This window comes from Anomalospiza imberbis, chromosome 19 (genome assembly GCF_031753505.1).
Source record: "Anomalospiza imberbis isolate Cuckoo-Finch-1a 21T00152 chromosome 19, ASM3175350v1, whole genome shotgun sequence".
NCBI classification, from domain to species: Eukaryota; Metazoa; Chordata; class Aves; order Passeriformes; family Viduidae; genus Anomalospiza; species Anomalospiza imberbis.
In genome coordinates, this window is record NC_089699.1 from 7,476,244 (window position 1) to 7,493,261 (window position 17,018).

Below are 17,018 nucleotides of genomic sequence, written 5' to 3' on the forward strand. Positions count from 1 at the left end.
TATCCATACGCTAACGATTGCCTGCCTGATAGGATTACCAATAAAGACAAATGCAGTGAGGATCATGGCTTCACTTCCTTCCTCCCACCCGGGGATTTAATCCTGTCTTTGTTTGAGTTTTGTCTTTGGTCAGTCAATAAAAAAACTCTGGGTGGTATCTCCGGGGCCTTTTCCCTGGAAGAAACTTTCTGGGGTGAATTCCGTGCCTGTTCCCCTCACGTGCATCCCGCTCCGTGCTGGTTTCACCCTGGCAGGAATAGTTTAGGCCTTCTAATTTCAGCCTGCTTTGTAAAAGGTTGGCTAATCCTCCCAGCAGTCTCGAGAGGCAGGAAATCCTCAGTGGCAGAGTCTAGAGGAACCTGACAACTCCTTGGCCACTCTACTTGCCAGTTTGTGATGGCCTTTGGACACATCCTGGTTTTTGAGTCTCCTGTTTCTCAGACCTCACGGCAGCAAAATGCCTGGGGGGAGGCTCTGGCAGCCCAGCTGCTCTTGGCACCAACTTTACCTGGTGGATATCACAGCAGTTTATGGCACTGATACCCCCTCCAGCTCCTGGGGAAGGTGGAGTGATGCTCTGGAGCTTGGCATGGATGTGCTGCCAGATGCTGCTCACCCAGGGGAGTCAGGACAGCCTTCCTGGCCCTGCCAGCCCCTCCGCTACTCAGCCAAGGGCTAACAAGGTGCAGATGCTCACTAAACACTGCCCAGAGGCCAGCCGACACCCCAGCGTGTCAGAGCTCACCAAGCCCTGGGTGCCTGCGCAGGGAGCATCCCGGGAGACTGACACCTTCCCATTGTTCCAATGGGATCCGTTAACGAGTGACAGGGCAAGGGGAAATGTCCTCAAGTTGCGCCAGGGGTGTTTACATTGGGTATAGGAACAATTTCTTCACTGAAGGGGGTTATCATCTTTGACGCCTTTTCCCATATAAATGATTCTAGGATTTGACGATGCTCCCACTGCCGAACAGTTTGGGAATGACTTTGTGGATATAAGGCAGTGTCTAATGAAAGATCCCCTTGTCCCAGGCTGGACTCTCGCATCAAGCAGAGCCGGGTTGCTCGCAGCCCAAGCCTTCCTCTCCCGGTCGCCCCAAATCCCACCCCTGGGTGCGGGTGGATGCGGGCGCGCATCCCCGGCGGGCGGGGAGCGGGGCCGGGCTGTGGCTGCCGGCTCGGAGAGGGAGGTGGGTGCTGGGGCCGGGGGGGCCGGGGCGGTGGGCAGGGCCGGCGGATGACGCCGGGTAAAGCCGGCCGAGAGGCGGCCCAGCCCCGCCGCCGGCCGAGCGCTGCCCGCGCACCCCCCGCGGCCGCGCAGTCGGGTCGGGCGGGCTCCCGCGGCAGGGCAGCATGGACCTGGCCGTGGACCTGTACCTGGCCGTCCCGCTGCTCTTCACCGTGCTGGCCCTCGTCCTCGCCTCCGTCTTCCTGAGGCTGCGGGGAGGCGGCGGCGAGCGGGCGGCGGAGCGGCCCCGGGAGCCCGCGGCGGAGCCGGCTCGGGAGGGCGGCCCCGGGGGCGAAGCGGCGGCAGCGGCACCGGCCGCGGCCAAGGGGCCGGAGGACGAGGGGAGCCGGATGCCGGTGGAGGAGGTCGGAGTGGGCAACGAGGGGAAGGAAGCGGTCGCAGAGCAGCGGGAGGCGGCGGCGGAGCCGGGCCCCGCGGCCGAGCCCAGCCCCGCGGCGGCCGAGAGCATCCCTAGACAGCCGCCCGCGGAGCCCCGGCAGCCGCCCGCGGAGCCCCGGCAGCCGTCCGAGGAGCCCCGGCAGCCCGGGCACCGGGAGGATGCGGAGAGCAAGGTAAGGCCGGCTCCCCGAGGTCCCCACAGCCGGGGTCCCCCAATCCCCCCGTGGTGTTACTTCTCCATCCCTCCGTCTCTGCAGGTGGTGGGGAGGGAGCAGCGCTCGGGGTTTTCCCCTAAAATAAGAGCGGTCCCGATAAACCCCGTGTTTTTGTCTTCGGGTGGAAACAAGCCCGTTGTCCCAGGAGGAGGCAGCAGTTTGGGGAGATGTTTCTGGCTCCTTCCCTCCCCCGTCCCCTAAGGGATGCTCCTAAAAATAATCAAGAAAGTGAAGATTTAAGGGAAGAGAAGCGTGTGTCAGTATGAGCCTCTCCTGTATGCACATCTAACCCCTGGGAGTCTTTTCCTTTGCCCACGAGCTTATCCAGGTGCTGGAGTATGTGCCTGTGTTTATTCTTCCCGTCCGCATCCCTTTTCTGTGGGTTACAGAAACTGTCCCCGTGCCAGCGCGGGTTCCTTGCGCTGTCCCTGCCTGCCCCAGGGAAGGGACCGCCCCACTCCTTCCCAGCCCCAGCTGGATGCTGGCCCCAAGCTCTGACCCCTGGCTGAACTGGGGGGGCTGGGGGCGGCAGTGATGCCTATAAACGCCCGGTAAATCCTCCTCCTCCACCGGATCTTGTTTAAAAATAAAAGAGCGACCCAGTGTCCATGGGAAGATCTTGTTCTGCTCTGCCCAGCCTGGATGGGACTCGGTGACAACCTGAGGCGCCTGAACTCCCTGTCTTGGTGGCCTTCTCCCATGTGGCCCCTTGTCCAAAGGCCGGGAAGGGAGTACTGGGGTGGCTCGGGAATGCGGGAGCGTCGCCGTGTGCCGGCAGCGTGGTTGGGCCGGGGCACAGGGCTGGGGCCCAGTCGCCTCCTGGCTATTATTAGCAGCATTTGTAATCCTCAGCAACTGTTTCCAGGCTGCCGGGCAGTGCGTACTCAGCCCTCGCCTTGGAAAGCATCTCCACTGACTCACCGGATAGCCTTGGGCAGGTGGCGGGGGCTTACACACCCTGCTCTGTGCTGGGATGCTCTGCAACACCCACGGGTGACCTGCTCTCGGGGCTGGGATGTGGCTCTGCCTCCCTGTGCTCCTCGCACCTCCTTTGGTGGTTTTTGAGCCTCGGAGCTCTGCCTCTCCCCTTGCCAGTGCCCTTTGCCCATGGATACAGCTCTCAAGCAGTCCCATGCCTTGACACAGCATCCTGGAAACCACATCTGTCTCTCTGTCGTGTGATTTATCAGTGCCTGTGAGTACCAGGATCTCTGGAGAGCTCCTGGGCCACCGTTAGCCAGCTGGGTCCTGGCTGGGCCAGCTCGGCACCAAAGTTGGCCTCTTGGCTGGAGCTGCCCTCTGGTCAGGTGCAGCGCCCATCGGGACAGATGGATCCAGGGCTGCCAGAGCCTGCAGCTCCTCTGCTGCTAGCTCATGTCTTGGGAATGTTTTCCTCCCCTCTGGCTGCTCTTCAGCCCTGATTTCTTTGAACAGGCACTGCTGCAATGCTTGTTGTCTTCAGAGGAGGGCTCAGCTCCTTTATCCCCACTCGGCACAGGTGCAGTAACAGGGTTTTGTGTGCCTGGAATGAGTTCTTAGTCAAGAAATGGGGAGTTCTGTGTCCTCCAGAAGCCTGGCTGTGCCCTGTGGGACTGGGGCTCCTCACTGCCCTCAGCCCCTCTTGCAGCAAAGGAGCAGCATAGGGCTCCGGCCAGCTTTTCCTCCTGGGAAATTCCTCCCTCACAGTGTGAGCAAGGCAGAACAAGTCACCCTGGGCCTGAGCAGCATCTCCTTGGGAAGGTCGGGGACCAGGCACGTGTGACCTGGGTGGTGGTGGGGAGCAGTGGGAAGGGGAGCGATGTTTCCCGCTGCTGAGTAAGTGTTTGGGAGCCGTGGCCCGCGCATGATCCCGCGGCTGCCAGCGCTGCCTGGCCGGGCTGGCCGGCCCCGGGGCCGGGTGGCACGGCTGGCCGAGGGACTACGTGCACTTCCAGCAGGCACCACACACGTGTGGCAGTGCCCAGTCGGCTGATCCAAGGGTTGGTGCTGTGGGCAGAGTGGGAGAGACCATCCACGGCTCTGCAGAATCTCCCTGGATTCTGGTTTTGCTCCCAATGAACATCCTCTAAGTTGCTTCATCCTTCTCCTCCTCCAGCACCACTCAGACCCAAGCCCAGAAGATGTTACAGGCAGGGATGGGACGGGCCCTGGGCAGAGCCGGGAGTGCTTTGCAGGCGGCTGCTGATGGAATCGTTCCTTTTCCAGCCTGTCTTGGCTCGGCCGAGGGCTGCGGTCCCCTGATGTGACTCAGCAGACGAGGCTGGCAGACCCTGTCCGGCTGCTGGCTCCTGCAGGCTCAGGGCTTCTCAGTACATCAGCAGGCAGAGGGCTGTGCTCGCCACTCTGAGAGCTTTCTTTCCTTATTTACTTTCTTTCCTTATTTATTTTCTTTCCTTATTTTCTTTCCCCCCTGTTTGCTTAGCACGCACTGTGCCAGGCTGGCTCGCGTTGCCCGCAGCCATTAACCACTCGACCAAAATGCTGATGGATGAACCCGCCCAGGGACAGCAGCCTCGCTGTGTTAATGACGGGCTGGAGCCCTGCATCCCGCTGCCTCCTCCTTCCCTGCTCCCTGCCTGTGCAAACTGGGATCTGCTGGGGCAGCTGCGAGTCTCAGCCTCCCTCCTGCTTCTATCTCCTGCAAGGCTGATAAAATCGCTAAAATTGAAGGCTCCCTGCCCCTCTCTGCATTGACCAGTTCATTGCAGCATCATGCTCAGGGCTACAAAATGAACCGGTAGCAGAGCAGGGAAAGGAGCCCAGGAGTCCTTGTTTCCCTTAACTGCTGGTAGTGTTTCCCCTTGTCTCTGCTGGCTCCCATCACTGAAAAAAAAAAACCAAACTTAATTAGTCTGTCGTTGTCTGTTCTCATCTCCATCCCCAGCTCGTTAATGGATGAGGCAGTGCTGTCAAAGCAATCCCGTAATGAAAAGCTGCTGGGTGGGAACTGGGTGGGAACAGCAGCGACGCTGGGGCTGTGGAGCCTGGTTCTTGTGAGAAACGGTCAGAAACTTCAACTCTAATGAGCCATTCTGTCCTGGAAGTGGCAGGTGGCAGGGACCGGGCAGGGTTTTCAGTGTTGGACCACAGTCACCTCTGGGATGCCATCCTGGCCAAAATGTTCTGGAGATGGGGAGGGTGAGTGGGCAGTGCCAGGGCACGGCAGCCTGGCTGGTTTGCCAAGGGTTAATTGCAGCTGAGGGCTTCAAACAGAGCAGGGGCAAGTGGGTGACAGTGGAGAGAGGGGACATACAAACCCTGCCTGAGCAGGGCAGCCTGGGGGCTGTCACCTGGACAGCAGAGGCACAAAGGCTTCATCTGTCTCTTCTGCCAAGCTCCTGGTGCATTTTCCTGTGCCTCCCACCCCCGGCTGTGCCTCCCTGGGGGCTCCCAGTGCCTCTGGACACACCGGGCAGCACAAACCACCCAGCTCCCACCAGGAGCCCTCTTTACATTTAAAAAGTCATCATTTCCCCTTCTAATGCCTCCTGCCAGCCCTCCCTGTGCTGCAGGGGAGAGGGTGTCTAATTAAGTCTGGCTGTAATTGGCAGCTGTTCAGGCTGTGTCTGCACTGCCAGCAGGCTGGGACAGGAGCTCCAGTGTCCCCCAGGGCACTGGGAGGGATGTGGTGATGTGCCCCATCACAGCCCTGGCAGCAGCACTGCCAGGGAATGCAGGGCTCCCCACCCAGATCCCTGACTGCTCAGATGTGCCCAGCTCTCACCCAGGGCAGCCTGTGCCAGGGACAAATGCATCATCTCTTGCAGTGGCTGGAAACTGGGAAGTGAGACAGGACGTGTGTCACCCCCAGGAGCCTGTGACCGTGCCGTGCCCGCCCTGAATCCCCCCACGGGGCTGTGCTGGACGTGGTGAGGGGCAGGGTGGCACTGGGGTCTGTGCTGTGTTCCCTACACGGGACGAGGAGGTTGGGCAGCTGCCCTGGGAGCTGTGGGCTGGGTAAAGCCCTGGAGCTGTGCTAGAGCCAGGGCACTGCTGGAACACAGGCCACAAGGACTCTTTGCCTCCTGAAGTGCCCACTTGTGTGAAGGGCTGCCAGGTGAGGGCCAGCTTTGCCTGCCAAGGATGCCATGCAGCTCACCTGGGCAGCAAGGGATGTCCTGGTGTGTGGTGTTTGCTGTAGCAAAAAGCTGGCTGGATGTGATGGTGCCTGCAGGGCTGGGTGCTGCTGAGTTGGGCTCCTCGCCCTGCTGTGGGACACACCAGAGTTCTCCTCACCAGCCCTGGCACTGCCTGATCCTCATTAAGGGCTGGATGGTCCCAGAGCTTCAGAAATGCTCTGCCCACTCCATGGCTTGTCCTTGCCCATAGCAGTGACAGGGGAAGTGGCAGGAGCAGATGCTCCCATGCTCTGGGGGGCTCTGACCTGCAAAACGCCATCTCCACGTGAGGGACATCCTCTCCAAGCACCCCAGAGCTGGCAGGACCATCACCAGGGCTGGAAAACCGCTCTTGACCTGCAGCTGCTCTTCTGGCCAGCGGGAGGTTGGAGAGCCCCAGTGGTGGGTGAAGGGGAGCTGCTGACACAGCAGCTGCTTTGCTCTGCTAAACTCTGCCCAACATTATTATTATTATTTAGTCTTTTTTTAAAAGGTTTCTTCCTTCCCCTTTTCTACTGGCTTTTCTCTTTCTGGCTGGCTCTCTCCTGTCTGCTTTCTTTCCCTCTTGCAATGTCTTGCATCAGGCTTGGAGCAGAAAGTGCAGCCATAAATGGCAACACACAGGGCCCAGGAGTTTAATCCAAGATAATTTTCTCCTCTTGCTTTGCAGCCTGGGATCTTCCCTTTTCCTGAAGCTGGAGCAGGGCACTTATTTGGCCCCAAGCTGCCCATAAAGGGCCAGGGCTGTCCCTAAAGAAAGGGTGAGGGACACACCACCCCCAAAGTCCCCTCTTGTCCTTTCTGAGAAAGAAGCCCGTTGCTCAGAGGGGTTTGCAGCGGGGATGGAGGAAGTGGGGAGGAAATGGCCAGAAATGAGCTGAAAACCAGATGATGCTGCAGTGGGAAGCCTGGCTCCCTTCTCCTGTAGGCTGGGAGAGGGTTCAGTGCTGGCAGAGCCTTGAGGGGGGCATTTTGGGGTCACGATGCCACGCTGCTCTACCTGAGCCATCCTCCCCTGGGAGACTCAGGGTTGTCCACGGTCAGCGCTGGCTGTGTCCAAAATGTCCCTGAAGCCTTGTCCTCGCTCTACTTTGCTCCAAACCCTGCTGCCAGAGTCAGCTTCACGCGCGGGTGTCGCGCTCGTGGCCATGGAGCTAAAGGGCAGCAGCACGTTTGTGATGATCCAACAAATGCTTGGCTCTGCAGCCAGGAGCCGCCGAGGCAGATGGATCGCTGCCTTGTTATTTAAGGTGGGTGACTTGCTGGGTTTTAACCCTGGGCGTTCCGGAGCCCCGGGCGAGCTGTGCCCAGGTACGATTCAGAGGTAGCGGGGTACGGGATGTGCTGCGGCTGGGTTGGCTCCGTGCTGCCCGCAGGCTGGACAGGGCCCCGGGCCGGGCAGCTGCCACCCAGCGCGTCCCCTGGCTCGGCAATGAGATCTTTGTTTGCCGCAGCAGCTGCTCGGGGCGGCCGTGTCAAGTCTCCTCCAGATGCTCCCGGGTAATGACGTGCACGGCTCCCTGCAGTGCTGCTTCTCGCCTTTTTTTTTTTTTTTTTTTTTCTTTTTTCGTTTCCTGCGAGGAGGTTTTCGTGGCCGGTGTGCACCGGAGAGATGCTGATTTGTGGGCTCTTGGACAGAGCACTCAGGTCCTTTCTTCTCCAGTTGTTCCTTCCTCACTCCCAGCTGCTCAAAACTCTCCCTGCATTCTCCCTGGGCTGTGCTTCCTACAGAAGAGCAGCACCTGAGGTGCCTTGGTGTCCTCTGTGGTGTCCAAGTCTCCCAGGGTTGTCCCGACGCCTTCCCCCTCCCTGCTTTGGCTGCAGGATGCTGGGTCAGCAGCACCCACTGGCCACGGCAGGGCTGAGAGCTCTGAAATCCGGGGCTGCTCCAGGCACAGAGGGCTCTCCCTCCTCTCTGGCTCACAGGGGCTGGGGGCACAGCCAGGCTCGAGGTGGGGCTTTGTCCCTGCTGGCATTTCCAGCCAGCCCAGAGCTGCTCCCAGCCCGATGCTGGTATTTCACTGCAAGGCCAAGGGACGCGGTGTCCCTGCTCCCTGCCCACGCATGTCCTCCTCCACAGCCCTGCAGGCACAGCAGGGAAACCTTCATCTGTGGAGGTTTTGGACAGGGAAAGCTGGCTGTGCACAGGGGTTGAGGCCATCCACAGCTGCTGTGGGGCTGAGAGGGCTGAGGAGCCCCAGCCCCAGGACTGCAGGATGGGATGGGGAGGTTTCCAGGGCGTGTTTGCCTGTGATGGAGAAGGCAGCTGGCAGAGCATTAACAAACCGAGCATGTCCTCTCCCTTCTGCTGCATCAGCATCCCGGGCAGCTGCCCGAGCCCCGCCGGGACGCACGGGCAGCCCAGCCTGGCACTGGCAGAGCCAGCCCCCCCTCGCTGACGGCTCCTTGCACTGCTCCCATCCCTCGGGCTGGGGCTGCCACAGGGAGCAGCTGGTGAGCTCCAAACCCTGGCCGCAGGGCCGGGCACTGGAGCTCTCTGGGCTTCCTCACTCCAGCAGCCATTCGTGGCTTGGCACACAGCACAGGCATGGGGCAAGGTGGGCTATTGGCCACCTTCAGGATTTGTCCACGTGTGCTGAAGCTGCCAGGGCTGGTTGGTTGGGCACAGGGAGGGCTCGGGGGTGTTTGTGCTCAAAGCTTTTGCCCTTTTCCAGATCCCACCATTGGGTGCCTCGCCTGGACCCAGCCTTGGGCACACGGGACAAGCAGAGGACACAAGTGGCCACGAAGCACTTTCCAGCCATGCAGAGGTGTGTGGGAGGGAGAGCCAGCCTGGGCAGGCTGGCACGGCCCACGGCCAGCGTCCCTGCACGGGGGGGGCATTGTCCCAGGGTGGCAGTGGCCGTGGGCAGGGGGGCAAAGCTTGCCTGCTGTTCTCCCCTGGTGAGGTTGGGTGGCCTCTTAATGACTCAGCCCATTTAAGGCAGAAAGGAATGGTGTTCCAGGGCCAGGTTTGCGATGCCCCGGGGATGGGATCAGTGAGGCGGGGCCCTCTGAGGCAGCTGGACCACGATGGCTGCGGGAGGGAAGGAGGGAGCAGCCCCAGGAGGGCAGAGGGATGGGGATGTGGAGTCTGGAGCCACAGCATGGGAGGAAGGGAGGTGCTGGCATCTGCCTCCAAGCCATCCAAGCAGAAAAGTGTTGTGCTGTAGGGAGCTCCTGGCTGCCACGAGCAGGGGTTCCCAGATGGCCCGGGCACACTGCTGTGGCCTGCCAGCCTGGCATCCCTGCCTGTCCCCTCTCTGCTCCTGTCAAGTGTCTCTTCTTCTGTGTTGGAGCAGATCTATTTTCCTTCCTTGGAGGTCTGCCACCCAAATTTCCTGCTTGCTCTCATTGTTTAATGCTCAGCTCCTAATACCCAGGCAAGGAAGAGGCTGAAATCTCCCTCCTTGTGTCTGCTTCTGGAGGGTTGGGTCTCCCAGGGGATATCCCAGCTCACAGGGAGAGATGGATGCGATGGGGAACTGCTGCCCTGGGCTTGTGGCCGAGTCACCAGAGCTGTGTCCCCTCCCTGTGCCCTCCCTGAGGCCACTCCTTTGGGTGCCTCCCCAGCCATCCTCAGGGGAAGCCCGGGTGTCCAGCGGGAAGTGCCCATGTTTGGAAGTGTGGCCCAAAATAGCCTTGGCTGCAGCGGGCAGGGGTCCCAGTGGCATCTCCTTCTGGGGAACAGAGTGGCCAGAGGAAGCCAAGTGGCTGTGAATAATGCACATTCCTCCCCCATGACAAATGAACCCAGCTCTGGGCCGGGGCTGAGCTCCAGCAGCTCCTCCAAAGCTCTGCACTGCACAGCCAGCACTCGACCGTGCGTGGTCCTTCTTGGGTCAGTGTCATTCCCCTTGGGTCTCCTTCACCCCAGCTTTTGTGTGCCTTGATAAAGAGGGGCCTGGCAGCCTCCCCCCAAGCTGCTCCCCTCTCTGCAGGTGCTTTCCCCTTTTGCCAGCCCATGGGGTGCACGGGGCCAGGAGGCTGCAGGAGACACCCCGGGGTGCTGGTGACCCCATGGCTTGGCTCACAGGGGTTTGCAGCTGGAGCACAGGGCTGTGCAGGAGGAAATCTCTTATGCAGCGGCTCTGCCATGCGTCCTTGTCTTATCTCCAGAGCTGGGGTGCTCCCCTGTCTCCCTGCTTGGAGTTTCTGCACAGGACAAGGAATCTGGGCTTTATGAAGTTTGTTGTATCTTGTAGAATGGAGCCCCAGAACTTCCAAAATTGCTTTACCTTAAAAAAAAACCAACCCAAAATGTGCTGTTGCTGCTCTCACCTGTGCTCCAGACACCAGCTGTGGATGGCTCCTGGAGGGGTCCCAGCACAACCCCCCAGTGCTGCCTTCAACCCCTGGGCCTGAGTGGTGAATGTCCCTGTGCTTCAGAGCAGCTCCTCGGCCCGTGGCTGCAACGTGGCTTTGGCTGGGGATCCACCTTTTCCTACTGCCAGGACAGCCTGCCAAGCCTGGCCTGGGGGCACACAGAAGTCCCCGTGGCTCTTGGCTCAGTCCCCTGCCTGTCCCTGGGCAGGAGGGGTGGCAGGGGTGCAGCTGGGAGGAAGGTGCCAGGCACAAGGCTCTTCTTAAAAACCTTAATATCTCTTTGATTATGGGGAGGTACTTGCATTTCACAGCCTTGGGGTGGGCCAGATCACTGTGATTGACTGAGAGGAAAGCAGACTAATGAACCTCACTCATTAACGAGCATCCTTTTGTCCTGTTCCTTGGAGGAAGCAGGGAAGGGGTGCCCAGCCCTGTCACTGGAGCTCCAGGCTCTGCAACCCAGCCCTGCCCCAACCAAACGTGGGTTACTCAGCACAGCAGCTTCTCCTCATGGCTGTTCTGCTTTTCACTCCTCCAGGAGGAAGAGGTGGACTCAGAAAACGAGAAGCTGGTGGTGAGAGAGCCGGAGGATGAGGATGGTGAGTGCCAAGCAAGCCAGAACTCTGCAGGGAGATTATGGATGGGTCTGGAGCCCTGAGTGCTTGGTGACGGTCTCCTTCCTCCAGGAAATTCCTAACCCTTCCTCAGATGCCCTTGGGCTGTTTGCCATGGGGTAGCTTTGTGATGCAGCTGCTCCAAAAGCTCCTTGCTGCATCGAGGACAATCTCCAGGGGCTTTAGTCAGGGCCGCGTTTAACTGATTAGCCAATTAGTTGATTGGAAAATGATTAATTGACTAACTGGGGTGACAACTGCTGCAGTCCTAAGAAAATGAAACAGATGGTGCCTGAATGTGTGTCTGATGGGGACTCTGCTCTCCTGAGCAGCCCTGGAGATGCTGGGATGTCCCCAGGAGTCCTGGCTTGGGGTGGCTGGGGACAGCTGGGGCAGCAGGAGGCCTTGGGGTGTTCCCCCTTCCCTGCCCCACTTTCTGCCTGGCTCTTTGAAGGTGCTGTGTGGCAATCCCCCAGCTCGGGAGGATTATGCCTAATGCCACAGAGAATCAAATTTTAATCCTGGTGCCATTCCTGCAAGGCGGGGGAAGCTCCTTTGGAGACGGGGTTCCCAAAATGCACTCATTCCACCCTGCTGGGCTTCCTCGCAGCACTGGTGGCTGGGGATGTCACCGTGGGGGGCTGTGGGAGGTCTGCTTTGAGGGTTGATGGGTGTATCCTGCCGAATGGATGCTCAGCAACGCTGCTCTGCCAGGGTCTGCTTCTGCGGGTCCAGCTCTGTTTCAGGGCTGCCCTGGCACTGCAGGCCATCGTTAGGAATGGGATAGGGGAAGGTGATTGCCCCTGGCTGTGAGTCCTGGCTAGCACTGTGTCCTCCCTAAGCACCTCCTGCAGGCAGCCCCTGGCTCCTCTCCTCAATTATTCCCACTGTTTCTGAAGCATTTTCTAAAGGGGCTGGGCAAAGCGATGGCCCGGGCTGATGAGGAGACAGCTGGGAACACCAGCAGTGCCCTGGGACCAGCCCTGCTCCCTCCTTCACTGTCTTCTGTGTGTCCTGGCCCCACTCAACCTGCAAGCAAAGATTCCCCTGGGGCATGTGGAGATCGTGCAGGCATCTGTCACCAGCCTGGGATGCTGCCCTGTGACCAAAACCACCGGAGCAGCCTTCCCTCCACTTTGGGCAGGGATAACGTGTGCATCATGCCAGAGCAAGCATGTTCAGGGGAGAGGTGCTCTCTTGGGGCTGCTCTCACCCTGCCAGCTCAGGGTCACAGCACTGGCAACGCGAGGGCAGAGAGATGAAAGACAAATGTTTTCTTTAATATGAACTCATGGAGGCTCTCAGTAAGTAGGTCACCTCCTATTCCTGTCGTGTTTTCCCTGTCTACATGAAAACCCAGCCTCCCCTTTTCTGTTTCCTGAAGTTTGTTTTCGATCTGCAGAGAAAGTTCCTGAGCTCAAAAACCAGCCAGAGGTTTCCAAAGCCACACACTGTCTCCTTTTTTTAATCACACCATGTGGGCAGGGAGATGGGCACTTTCCTTGCCTCCCTTCTCCCTTATTATTTGCTGGGGAAGTGGCAACTAAACTGCTCTTTTTGGGCCAGTCTAAATCCCAAATCTCACTTGATTTGGCAGAAAACCACATGAGGGAAACAATCTTAATTGTCCTTGAAATCAGTCGAGCTTTACAAAGGTAATGAACAGCTCCTGCACTGCACCAGCATAAGGAACAGGATGTTACACCCTCTTTTTTTTTTTTTAATTTTTTTCCTTTCTCCCAATATCTCCCAAAGCAGCAGCCAGCTGAATTTTCTTTCCATGCACTTTTATGGTCACCCAAAGTGCTGATAAGCTGCAGCATTACTGCTTGTTTCCATCCAGCCAGGTTTGTTTGTTTGTTTGCCCACGGGGAGGGTTTCCCACCGGGGGAAGTGGAATATGGCCAAGCTGAATGTTTGGGGCTGCGCACCAGAGCCTTGGGCTGCTTGTGTTCAGACATTTTTGACAAAGCTGGATAAAGGGTTTGCATCCCCTGGGAGCCCCAGTGGCATTTAGGGATTAGAGAAACACTCCAGATCAGTAATTGAGCAGTAATCCACCAGGACTTCCTAGGGAAGCTCCCCAAGATCAGGAACCTGGAGATGTAAAGAAGTGAGGAAATGTGGGCATTAGCAGGGGGGAGGTCTCTGGGAAATTCCCATCCCACTCCTGTTGCTCCAGGCATGGTGTCCTGGTTTAGGGCAAATTTGTGAGAGAATATTAGAATATAATCTTCTAGAAAGTAGATTTAAGTGGATTAGGTTTTTTGTTTTGCTTTTTTGGCTCTTTTTAACAACAACTCACCAAACTTTATTAGTAAATTACACTTTTGGCATGGAAATTGGTAAGAGTTATTGTGCTTCACTCCAGTGAAGCCTTGCACTGCTTGTTTCTGAGATCTCTGATTTCCCCACCTACAATACCAGGCTCTGACTTACCTTTTACAAGGAGGTTCCCGAGGTCTGGCAGCAGCTGAATGTGGGCACGAGCTTGGGGTTGGAGAAATCCCAACATCAAGGTATAGGACACAAGGAGAAAAATCCTTAAGGGCAGTATTGATTGGAAAATAGAAGGAAGCTGGTGCTGAATTCTGCGTGTGAGGAAGGGAGGGGAGGGGCTGTGAGGGGTTTTTCATTTGGGTAGGCAGAGGAGGAGAGACAGTCTTGAATATGGCCACAATTGCAGTGGAGAGTATGGGAAGGGGCTGCCTGTGTTCCTGGGAGCAGAGGATCCGTGTGTTAGGTACAAGTTGGGGTTTTCTCTCCTGCCAGGGGAGTTTTCCCCATTTAGGGGTCATGTTGATGTCATCCTGGATACTGTTTTGTGGATAATGTGCAATTTTTCAGGGCCATGCAGATAATGAAGTGACATCTTCCTTTTGTGCACCCCGGGAAGCATCCCCAGGGCTCTGAGGGTTGAGGAAGCAGCAGATGTTTCTGGGAATGTGGAAACTGCAGTGCTGGGTGGTTGGAAGTGAAGCAGCCAAGTCCTGCAGTCCTTGGGAGATAAAGGCTCTCAGATAAGCAGCCCACGGATAAGACATATCCACAGCAGCAGCTCCTCCTGGGCCCCCTCTTGGACTGACCTCCCCTCCTGTTGTTTTCTCCTATCTGTAGGAAGATAAAGCACGGGAGAGGTTTTTAAAAGCAAATAGTGCTCGAACAAAATCCGATTGGAAAAGGATCAGCTTTGGCTCAGAGTCTGAGCTTTGGTGCTCTAATTAGCACGGGGCTGAGGCTGGAGAGCTGGGTGGGAGAGCACCCAGGAGAAGGAGACCTTGGCTTCCTCCTCAGGGCTGGCGACAGAGGGACTTGGACCTGGCTGTGTTGGTGCTCCTGACTTGGCTCGGTGCTGTTTGCAGCCCTGGGATCTGCCATGTGGCATCTTCTTTTCACAAGCTTTGTCAAGGGCTGCAGGAGAGCTGGGACAGCTCTGCTTGTGGCACCATCCATGAGCCCCCAGCTGGGGAAAGGGCCCCTGGATGAGGAGAGGGAGGGAGGAGGAATGCAAGTCTGGAGAGGAGAAGTGGAAAATGCTGTGAGTTAATCAAGGCAGGATTAGCATGTCTTGATAAGCCAAGATGGGCCTGCAAGGCTTTGAATCCAGGGAGAACAATGGCATGTGGTTCCTGGGCTGTAAGATTTCCTTGGATCTGCTTCCAGCAGGCTGCTCGCTCACAGCAGTCCTCGCTGTTTGCAGTGCTGGCTGTGGCTGAGCTCCTGCCATCCTCTGGCCAGCAGCACCTCGGCTCTGCTCTGGGATCCACACTGCCTTCCCGACAGTGCCCACCTTTCTGCAGATTGGAGCTGACTCCGAAGTGTGCTGGGGTGGCCAGAGCATTTGGGGTGCAGGAGCAGAGGTCAGAGAGCACCCAAAGGAACAACCCCACTGCTGTAGCTTGTGGCTCTCGGGAGGTTTCTGGTTCACAGATTTCTTGCTCTTTTTTTGTGTCCCCTCTCCAGCTGCAGACGAGAAGTTTTCTTTTAAATACAGTCCTGGAAAGCTAAGGGGGAACCAGTACAAGTCAATGATGTCCAAAGAAGAACTAGAGGAAGAACAAAGGTAAGTTGAGCTTCTTTTTTCTTCTTGCCCAAGCCCACCTGGCTGACATGCCCTTGGAGCAAGCTGGGTGTGCTCCGACCTCTCTCTCCCCACACTGCCCTCAGCATCTCACTGCTCTGGAGTTCCAGACCTCTCCCACCCAGGAAGATATGAGAACAAACAAAGTCACACTGATTTAAGAGATGGAGGCACTGTGGCTCTAAATACCTTTGGAGCTCCTCTGGATGCTTAGACCAAATTTTCCAGCTGATGCAGCCGGTGTATGTCCCCTGATCCCATTAGTTCTGTGTTGATAGGTATCTCCTGAGGACCTGATCTTTGGTTACTTCCCCTTCCTTGGCCCTGTGGATGGCATGGGCATAGCTCAGAGACACTGGGGCAAAGTGAGGGAGCACAAGGTTCTAGAGCTCACTGAGGTGGGGCTGACACTGCAAGTGTCCATCCCCAGGGCTGTCTCCTCAGCTGGATGTGGTGGGGATTTACCAAGTAGTGGGCCGGGTAGAGATGGAGAATTGCCCATCTTGCACTTTTTGCTGAAGTATCCCCCTGAGCCCTGCATCAGGTGAAACCTGTCCTGTCACTTAGAACAAGCCTTCTGGCTCGAGATTCCCCAGCCTATAGAAGGAATAACCCCACAGCTGAGGGCTTGGTGGCAGGCTGCTCCCTTACAGGTGTCTGCAGATCACACCCCCTCCCTGAGGGTGAGCTCCAAGGAACTGATTTCCCCGTGGTGGCTCAACAAGCCTGGGAGATGGTGTTCTCTCCACTGCTGTCTCAAGGGCTGTGGGACCCACAGCCAGAGGTTTGCAGAGTGTGATTTAGGGGCGTTTGTCATGCCTTGCCTGTCAAATTGTGGTCTAAGTACCACCACAGCTGGCCTGGTGTAAAGAACCAAGCAGAAACTTGAGCACAGCAAGGAAGGCTGGGATGGGGGGATCACAGCTCGCCCCCAACTCAGGCATCTCCTGCTGGCAAACCTTGCTTTGAGGCTCTTGGGCAGCATCTTTGTGATGCCACCAGCTGGGCTGGCTGAGGTTTATCTGTGTGAGGTGAGCAGGGCACTGTGGTAGGCAGAGCAAATCCAGAGACCTGCCCTGCTCTGGGGTCAGCAACAGAAATGAGCTCTGGTTTCCTCTGGCACGGATTCTGCATTGGTGGCATCAGGAAAAAATGATTGCTTTCTTATTTTCCATATGTCTGTTGTGCCTGAAGCCCCCACCCTGTAAACTGCTGAGCAGGGCTGTGAGTGTCACTGTATTTTTCACTTGGGAAGGGTGGTGGGTGGATGAGCCAAGTGAATGTCAGAGACACCCATGGGGCTAGATGGGATTTGCTTCTCAGGATCCTGCTAAACACCAATGCAAAAATCTACCTGCAGCTGGCAAATTCAAACCCTTTGCACCAGCAGCTCCATCCAAACCAGCTGAGCAATCGCTGCTCAGGTTTTCAGGGCCAGGAGTCCTGCAGGGCCTTGGGCTGGTTCCTGTGTGGCAAAAAATGCCCTTGTTGTCACCTGGGGACACTGAGGGGACATTGCCCAAGGACAGCAGTGGGATGGGGGTTTTGTACTCAGGACTGCAGAACAGGCTCTGGGGGGTGATGGACCTGTCTGGGCACATGGCACCGCTCAGGCACCGCTGCTCTTGTCTGTGTGGAGCAGTCCCAGGGCAGGACGGTGCACCTAGAACTGATGGGCTTCGTGTCCCTTGGAGGCTCTGAGCAGCCTTCCCCACTGAGGGCCACTGGCAGACGTGTTTTTCCCACTGCTCCTTTATTTTCTTCTCTTCCGTATTTGTGTTGTTCATTTCTTTAAGGCAGCTTGGTGAATTTTTTTTTGTCTTGCTTTGTTGCTGGCTTACTTTCCCCCCCTCAAATCTTCACTGCGGCATCAGCAGCTTTTCATTGCAGGCCTCGCAGGTGGTGCAAGGGGGCAGGGCTGCTGCCAGGTAAGCTGGGCGAGCTGAGCACAGCGGCTCAGCCTTGTCCTGCATCCTTCTCCTTGCCCTTCCACCCCTCTCCCCCTCTCCATGAGCCCCGACCGTGCTGCTGACCTGC

At 57.5% G+C, this 17,018-nt stretch overlaps 1 protein-coding gene across 6 annotated transcripts in view; it reads left to right on the plus strand.

Moving 5' to 3' along the window:
- The first annotated feature begins 1,176 nt into the window (after window positions 1-1,176).
- MXRA7 (matrix remodeling associated 7) overlaps window positions 1,177-17,018 on the plus strand; it is a 28,444-nt gene continuing 12,602 nt past the window's right edge. The window contains exons 1-5 of one of the 6 annotated variants that reach the window (XM_068209399.1): window positions 1,177-1,800; window positions 8,636-8,731; window positions 10,825-10,885; window positions 14,864-14,963; window positions 16,859-16,909. In XM_068209399.1, coding sequence (XP_068065500.1) covers window positions 1,354-1,800; window positions 8,636-8,731; window positions 10,825-10,885; window positions 14,864-14,963; window positions 16,859-16,909 — 755 coding nt within the window. In that variant the 5' untranslated portion in view covers window positions 1,177-1,353. The remainder of the gene's footprint in view (window positions 1,801-8,635; window positions 8,732-10,824; window positions 10,886-14,863; window positions 14,964-16,858; window positions 16,910-17,018) is intronic. The other 5 variants (XR_011005187.1, XM_068209401.1, XM_068209398.1 and 2 more) reach the window with 5 other exon arrangements.